The 8,561-nt window shown below is 54.2% G+C and overlaps 1 protein-coding gene and 1 long non-coding RNA gene across 2 annotated transcripts in view; one reads left to right on the plus strand and one right to left on the minus strand.

Annotated features, from left to right (window-relative positions):
- LOC111812492 overlaps positions 1-1,829 on the plus strand; it is a 21,282-nt gene extending 19,453 nt beyond the window's left edge. The window contains exons 2-3 of the long non-coding RNA XR_002817987.1: positions 551-555; positions 1,750-1,829. This is a non-coding gene — a long non-coding RNA (uncharacterized LOC111812492). The remainder of the gene's footprint in view (positions 1-550; positions 556-1,749) is intronic.
- Positions 1,830-2,405: 576 nt separating this feature from the next.
- On the minus strand, positions 2,406-6,764 carry LOC101574972 (C-C chemokine receptor type 1). Its single transcript, XM_004640768.2, has 2 exons — positions 6,559-6,764; positions 2,406-3,508 (listed from the first exon to the last, which is right to left on the minus strand). The coding sequence occupies exon 2, from the start codon at positions 3,495-3,497 to the stop codon at positions 2,430-2,432; it is 1,068 nt and encodes a 355-aa protein (XP_004640825.1). The 5' UTR covers positions 3,498-3,508; positions 6,559-6,764; the 3' UTR covers positions 2,406-2,429.
- Between the last annotated feature and the right edge of the window lie 1,797 nt (positions 6,765-8,561).

Genomic DNA, 8,561 nt, shown 5'->3' on the forward strand with positions numbered 1-8,561 from the left:
CTTTCTATTTCTTTGTCCCCACCATCCAGTTTGTCTCTCTGGAAAAAGAACAGATCAGAGACCCACATGGCAGAATACTGAGGCTGGAAGCTGTGGAGTTCTCTGCGCTGTACCAGCACAGCTGCTCTGCACGGACGAGGCGGCAAGCAGCACTGGGAGCAGCCCTCGCGGTGAGGCTGGGGTTGGGGCCAGGAGCTGGGAGCCCGGGAGGAGAGGGAGGCAGCGGGGAGATCGGGCGTCAAGCCCAAGGTGCTGGAAGGGGAGGAAGGCTGCTGTCGGATGAAGCTGGAGAAAGATTATCCTCAGCCTTTGCTGCATTTATTTTCTTCCACAGAGCCCGGGAGGAGGGCGGTGCTAACCTGCTCACCCTCAGCTAGCAGAGGGGAACCCAGAAGATTGGGAGTCCTCGTGCAGGCAGCACATGCTGTGCAGCAGAGATGAAAGCGGCCACCCCAAGAACAATGAAGTGTGACTGTATGCGTGTGTGTGTGTGTGTGTGTGTGTGGGTGCACATGCTCACGCATACACACTCAGAAATCACCCCTGGAAGGAGAGGTGCTGCAACACTCCCATGCTCAGGCTGGACTTGGGTACTGGGACTTCCGGGGCCACCATTTGCTTCTCGCTGTTCTCTGGTTTCTTCAAGTTTCCACATCAGACACTAATTGCCTTTGTAACAAGGGGGACAAGTAGGGTTTAATAAAAAGGGGAAACTGGGGCACAGGAAATCATTACAGATCAGATATCGATTTTCATTGTGATTTAACCAAGCGGTGGGCAAGGCTTCTTGGGTCAGCTCGGCCTCCTTTCCACTCTCCAGAGAGGGCTCGTGTACTCCCGGGAAGCGAGCTGGCACCACGTCTCAGCGCTGTCCTCTCTCTGTGGAGACACAACTGTCAGGTGGCGCGACCTCCTCCTCCCTGCTCCATGACACCAGCTTCTTTGCACAGGAGGAGGTGTGGACACGGTCAGTCCCACCAAGGGGCAGCGTGGCCGGGGAAGGGCGCAGCTCCCATGTGGGGGACAGCGGCTGGCCTGAGCTGCTGTCCTGGCTCTGCCCCGCTGGCCACACTGGGATCCCTGCATGTGTCCAGTTGTAGGGCTGGGGACTGTGCTCCCTGGGCAGTGGTGTCCCCACCGCTCCGAGGCTCACTGTGCATGGAGTACCCAAGCCTGCCATTGTGGAAAACTTGACTAGGGATCAACTGCCCAGCAGTAATGGGGCGCAGGTACAGTAAATTCAGGAACATTTCCTCCATAGAGTCCATCACGCCAAAACCAGTGATTTTGAAATGATTTATTCACCAGGGAAAGCGTCCTCATCACACTGCTCATTAAATACAAGAGGGGACCAGCCAGCACCACCAGGGCCAGCTCGGTGTCCACCCAAATGCACACAGAATGGACAGCAAAATGGAAATGCACCCACAGCACGCAGCAGTTGTCCAGGTAGTGAGGTGACAGATGGCTTTGGAGCTTATTTTCCTTCTCGGTGTCTTTGGCTTTTTCTAGTTATTAGTTTTAGTTATTGGGAATATGATTTTTAAAGAATTATACATGTGCTGCATATGGTATGCACACCTGTGATCCCAGTACTCGCGAGGCTGAGGCAGGAGATCACTGTCAGGTCAAGACCAGCCTGGGCTACAAAGTGAGCTCAAGGCCAGCCTGAAATGCATAGTGAGACCCTGCCTCAAAAAGATGTGCGCGCACACACACGCACACGCACACACACACACACACACGCAGAATTATACCTCTGAGTGAAGAGACACAGAATGGTGAGCAGGGTCCTTGGTAGGGGCTGAGAGGTGCAGGGAAGACTGGAGGTGGTTACCTCCTCCTCCTCTGTTCGGGACATCGTGTGGCCCTCCCACCTGCCGGGCACGCCTCTCCCGCCACCTTTCTGCCTTTTCTCACTGTCAACAGCTTGTACTCAACCCCATTTTCCAGTCAGTGTCATGTTGGCCACCTTGAGTTCTGTGTTTCTCAGAATTTTCAGAGGGAGGCAGGTGGGACAAGGACTTATGGGTGACGTGCTGGTTCTAGGATCAGGGACTACCACCGTGGAAATCACTGTTTCCAAGTTCTTTAGGATGGTGCAGTTGAGACTTTGCAAATGCCAGTGTTTGCAGACAGGGCATCCTGTTTGGAGCTGAGCAGTTCCCAGGAGTCCACACTCCCAGTCTCTGGAATGTCGAATGTCACCCATTTGTCCCTCACCATCAAGGGGAGTCGTGGCAGCATTGGGGCCCCGGTGAGTGAGCCTGGGCCAACTTTGAGCGCTCTCTGTCTGAAGCTTAGGTTTCCACACTGTGCAGGGTATGGGAATCTAGTAGGGAGGGCCGCATTGCCTCTTCTCCCTCTCCTGGAGGCCTGCAGGACAGGTCACTCCCACGGGGACCCACGGGGGCCTGCAGGGGTCTGAGTCAGAGCACACCAGACAGCTCATGCTCACTGGTGGATGGAGACATGGAGTTGGCCCTTTCCAGTTGGTCTCTGGGAAGGAAGGGCAGACATTTGGCCAGGCGCAAGATCCTAGCACTCTGGAACAGCTGCCACAGGTAATTCCGGAACCTCTGGCCCACAAAGACGTAGATGATGGGGTTGACACAGCAGTGTGTGTAGGCGACCACCTCTGTCACCTGCAGGGCCAGGTCCAGCTGTTTGCTCTGCTCACAGTACTTGGTGAACATGTGCTCCTGGAAAGTGGAAACGAACACAGCGAGGTTGTACGGGGTCCAGAAGAGGAAGAAGATGATCATGATGACGAAGATCAGGCGGACGGCTTTGGCCTTCTGCTTGTTGGGCCGGTGGAGCAGAACGTTGAGGATGCTTGCATAGCAGAACACCATGACCAGCAGCGGCAAGATGAGGCCCAGCAGGTTCAGCTTCAGAGCCTGAAATCGCTGCCAGGCCTTCAGGCTGTCAGAGGGGTAAAATATGCTGCAGGTGTGGTGAGTGGCCTCCCACTGGGTCTTGGAAAAGTACAGGCCTGGGACAGAAGCCAAGATGGCCAGAGCCCAGGTGACAATGCTGGTGATGATGCCGAAGGTGACAGTCCGCGCTCGAAGGGCAAACACAGCGTGAACGATGGCCAGATACCTGTCGATGGTCAGCAGGACGATGAAGAAGATCTCGCTGTACAAGCCAACATAATAGAGGCCAGACAAGAGCTTGCACATGGCGTCACCAAAGATCCAGTTGTCTTTGACCTTGTAGTCGATCCAGAAGGGCAGCGTGAAGAGGAAGAGCAGGTCTGAGAGGGCCAGGTTGAGCAGGTAGATGGTGGTCATGTTTTGGAGCCGCTTGTACTTCATGAGGACCAGGACCACCAGGACGTTGCCCACCACGCCGATGAGGAACACCAGGGAGTACAAGGGTGGCAGCAGCTGAGCCCCAAAGGCCCTCACAGCCACCTTCTGGCAGGGGGTTGCGCCCTCATAATCGTACTCAGTGGTCAGGCTGTAGTCCTCTGTGGTAGCTGGGGTCTCCATCCTGGCCTGGCCTGCGGGTCAAGAATAAGGGTTTCTGTTATTGGTTTCCATCAAGGGCCATGGCTCTAGGTTGTGAAGACAAGGTCCTGGTTAGATTTCTCCCTTCACCTGATTAGTGTTTACCAAGATCCATCAAGTACCATGCCTGGAGACATAATGGTGAGCCAGCAGGGAGACCGGGTCCTCTCTGCAGTCCAACAGCAAAGTGGGGCTGAACAAACATGTGTGCAGATCCTGAATCCCATTTCCTCAGTCACCAGTTTCCAGGGATAAGCTCCGGGCTGAGGCAAGGCGGCCTCACAGCCCCCGTGGCCCCACAGCCAGGTCTTCCTAAGCAAGCCTGAGGGCCAAGGCCCCAGATTTCATGTTCAAGGACCCTTGAAGGGAACTTCTTGCTCCCATTTTAGGCGGGTGGATGACAGGGAGGTGGGAGTGTTAGGAAACGTGCCGAGGACAAGGCTCTGGGAAACAGGAAACCTGAAGCTCAAAGCGAGGGAGTGTTTCTCTGGTGCCCAGCCTGGAGCCCACATGGTTCTCCTGCCTCCATAGCAGCATGATAGCTTTGTCCCCCACAGTCCCCAGAAGGATTCTGGGAAGGAGAACCCTCCTGCTTTGGGGCACGTATCACAAAGAGCTTCACGCCTTCTTGGTCTACAAAGGTCATAGGTGTCCTATAATTCAAAAATGGCTCACTCCATATCTCAGAGAGCTGTCACTGTGAGAGCAGAAGGTGAACCCATTACTCTGTGGACAAGGGCACAGACCACAGACTTGCCAGCTTGACTTGGGTCACTGGGCCGCATATGGCCTGGGTGGGTGCACAGAATGGTGCACACCTGTGGTGCCCACCTAGAGGAGCGTCTAGAGGGAATCCCAGGCTGTGTGTGTGTGTGTGTGTGTGTGTGTGTGTGTGTGCGTGCGTGTAGAGCACAGCATAGCCTTGGCCATGCAGTGACCTTACAGAGAGACCAGTGTCCTGCTGGGTGTCCCTTGTCCCTGAGTGCTGCCCATCATGGTCTTCTGGTTGGCGCCCTAGACAGTGTTGTTCGGGCAGTGACAGTCCCTCCATGTGAATGCTGGCTGGAAAGTTCTGGAAAGCTGTGCTGGAGATGTGCATGGAACATGACTTTCTGAGCTTGGGAAAGGTGGGGGCTGGCCAGTGGGTTGTGCAGTGGGCGGGGGAGCGACTTCCACTGTCCCATGCACAGTGGAACACACAACCAGGCTCGCTCACCACTGCCAGCTCCGAGTAGGTCATAGGAGGACCTGGCCTGCTTCTAACCCAACAAATGACAAATGCTGAGGTGAGAGGTACACCGATTGCCCCACTCTGGTCCTTCCACAGTGGGCATATGCACTGAGATATCACACCGTCGTCCACACATAGGTTTGCTTTCTAAGTGTCCACTAAATAAATATCTTTTTGTATTTTAGGTAAGGGTCCACAGGGTGTTCAGGGTCTCACTATGAAATCAGACTTGTAGTGATCTGCCTGTTTACAGCCTCCCAAGAGCTGGGATTACTGGCGTGTGCCACCATGCCCAGTCTCAACTGCCATCTCAGCGTGCCCCGGGGGGGCGGGGCTGGCACAGCAGGAATCAAACCTTCGGCCCCGTGCCTGCTTGCAGGTGCTTTAATCCACTGAGCTATTTGGCCAGCCCAAATAAATGTCCTAACATTGGAAAGTGAGCAAATAAAAGTAGATGAGGTTTTCATTATGTGGACACTTAGAGGAGGAAGTGATTTGACCCACTTCCAATCGTGCCCTTGCCTGGACCCTGGCTGTCTCGGGCTCTTCCTTCTACTGCCCTTAATGAGATTTCCTGCTTTGAAGTCCACTCCTCAGGCTTGGCCCGGGGTCTCCGAGGCCGATGGTAGGGGCAGGCGCCCAGGCTGGAAGGGGTGGCATTCGGTTAGGGTGGTGGGGGAGGGCTTGCAGGCCCCTTCTGATTCATCCCTAGTCGCTCTCCTCTTTCTGCACCTGCTCAGTCCTGATCTGAGAGCCCAGGTGCCCCAAACAGCTCTACTTTGGGCTCTCTGCTGCCCCTGCAGGCGGAGGTGAGGGCAGTCAGTTAGGGCTGGACTAGCCAGGCTGGTCCCAGGAGTGGAGATTCCTGTCAATCTGGCAACAGCAAAGGAAGTTGGATCACTTCCAGCTGACCCAGCCCGGCTCAAGTTGCTCTTTACTTAAAAGGCGAGACCCTGGGACAGCTGCAGGCACGCTGCTCCTGAGGACGACCTGCGAAGGGGACTTGCAGGAGAAATGCCAGGATACTATTGCCAGGAGCCCCTGGGCCTGGAGCCACCCAGCCTAGTGTCCTCCATTGGAAGTTCCTGGACAGAGAAGGCCGTGCAGGATGCTATGAGCCATTGAGTCTTCCCAGCAAATTTGTTCAGAGCAAACCCCTCATACCTGCGTTGCTTTTCCTAACTCACATTTCCCTCTTGCTGCAGTTTCTTCATACACTACTTTGGTTTTTCCTTAGGGAGGATATTTGATGAGTAATTTGTTCTTAAATAACTGTAAAAGTCACTGCTTGTCCCTTCCAAGTCACCCTTGGCCTTCTTACTCAGTCTCCACAAGCAATCACAGAAGAAAGCTTCCTTTCAGAAGGGCACAGTGGCTCAGGCCTGCAAGCCCAGAGCTCTGGGAAGTTAAGGCAGGAGGATCACGAGTTTTAGGGAAGCTCAAACAATGTAGCAACGCCTTGTCTCAAAAATAATTGCTTGAGGGTGGCTCAGTGGGAAGACGCTGGGCTTGGTCTCCAGGATACCCGTCCTCCACGGGGTCTTCCTCCTGCCCACGCACCTTGGGATGCACGCTGCCGCATAGTTCTGCCCAGCTCCCTACTGCTAGGCTACTTAGGGCCTTGCAGCTGCCCCTCAGTACCACCTCGTCCACACAGCCTGGTCTGAATTGTTCTATAGGTTTCCCAGGGGCTACCTAGACACCAGCCTCTGGAGCATGCCCACTTCTGAGGAGCTCTGAGCAGCCCGTGTCTGAGCAGGGTCACCCACAGCAGCAGCAGGAGACAGCACAGAAAGGCCAAGGCCCACTTACCTGGCTCCGAGGGGCTGACCTCTTAGCGGCTTTCTTCACTGAGGGCTCGAGGTCTCGGGCAGTAGGAAATGCTCAGCTTCCTCTGAGGTGATGGAGACGGGGCTTCAGAGTCACCGACTGTCAGAATGACAAGATACAGCTCGACTTCTGCTGCTGCTACGCCTGGGTGCTCCTGGCCTGTGACACCACCTGCCCTGTGGCTGCATTCACGGCGGGGACTTTCTTTTGTTGGTGGCTGTGGGCAGGCGGGATCATTGTGGGTGGTGCTGTGTGGAGCGGGGTTCAGGGAGGAGGTGACAGTGAGCTCTTCCCAGAACTTGTGGAGCAACTGGGCAGTGTCCTGGTATGGGGAGGGCACTGGGTTCTGTGGTCAGCAGGAGCTTTTTTTTTTTTTTTTTTAAGATTGCAGACAGAAGGATTTAAACCCTGTTTCTGTTCCTAAAAACCAGTTGGCCAGTACTTGAGCCTGAGAGAGGTAGCTGCTTCCCCTGGGCACCCTCCCAGCTCCTGTCCCTCTGCTCCAGAGCAGCAGCCCCTAGATGATGGGTGGCAGGGCTGGGGCTGACTCTTACCTTCCCTCGCTGAGCCTCACCCCCGTGTCATGCAAAGGTCAAACACAGGCTACCTTCCAACCTTACCCGAGCACCATGTCCCAGTTTCCATCTGTGATGTCAGGTTTCTGGCCATGTGTGCTGCAGGAAGAACATGTGGGCAGCTGGCACCTGGAAAGTGTCACAACACCTGGAGTGGTGGCCACACTTATAACCCCAGCACTCAAGAGGCTGAGGCAGGAAAAGTGTTGCAAGCACATGACCTATCTGGGCTGCACAGTGAGTCTGAGGCCAGCCTGAACTGTATAGCAAGATCCTCTGTCATAAAACCCATCCCCACAAAAAGGAAAAGAAAGACAGCAGATCTAAGCTGCTAGTGATGACGCCCTGCAGTCACTGAAACCTACCACTGAAGCCTGGTGCCGGGCTGCAGGACTCCCATGCCTGTACCCGGCTCACAGGAAGCAGTATTACAGAACCTACAGAATAGAGAACCCTGGAAGGATGGGGCAGGACCACTCTCAAGGGTGGAGCCTTAGAAATATAATTTGCATTTTCTCCCATTTCTCTTAAGGCAGTTAAGGAAGCAAGAGAAGGTTTTGCTTAAAACATCCTAACTCTTCCGACAAATGGCCCAATTGATAAATGAAAGTAGAGCAGAACTTGCCTCTCATTTTTAAACCTTTGTTAGTATAAATCTTTTGGCCAAATTCCTTCCCAGCTCTGCACAAACATGTGTTGATCATGAGGTCCTGTCACCTAAATTTAGGCAAAATGTGATGGATGAGCCCTGAATTTCCTTGACCTCTCCTACTTTGAAGAGGAGGACATCAAGACAAGAGATTTGCAAGGACATTCAAGGACAGCCAGAAGCCTCCAGTCATTGTCCTCAACCCATGATCTGGAGGGTTCTGGGAGAAACAGAGGCAGGGACAATCATTTCCTGGGACTAGAACCACCCACAAGCCCTGAGGAGTCCGGAACTAGGAAACCAGGCCCAGCTCACACAGCTTTAAAAGCTGACAAGGCTCAGTGGGTGTAATTCCAGCCCCGGCCCTCCCTCGTTAGGGCAAGCTTGCTCTATGTCAGCTTGTCCAGCTCAGCTCCTCCAGCTGAGCCCCTTCCCAGTGTTTGCAGCTAATGCTTTTTCCTGAAAATCTGTTCTTTAGTTCTAATTTCTATTATTAAATGCAAGAACTCATGCTGGCCACCAACAAGGTCACCAGTGTTCAGGTGCTTTGAGGGCGTCCCTGTGTCCCTCCTGCTTCTGAGTGCTCACTTGGAAAATGAAGACCTCAGACGAGGTGGTCTCCACAAGGTTGCTGGCCATCACTTAGCTCCACCCTGAAAGTGGGGTCTGATTTTCTTCCCAGAGTCCAAAGGCTTTTTGGTGTTCAGTGAGGAAAGAGGCAGCGAGGCCCTCCTCTACCTTGAGCCTGTGACAGAGAGAGA

This window comes from Octodon degus, unplaced genomic scaffold (assembly GCF_000260255.1).
Source record: "Octodon degus isolate 3935 unplaced genomic scaffold, OctDeg1.0 scaffold00126, whole genome shotgun sequence".
Taxonomy (NCBI): Eukaryota; Metazoa; Chordata; class Mammalia; order Rodentia; family Octodontidae; genus Octodon; species Octodon degus.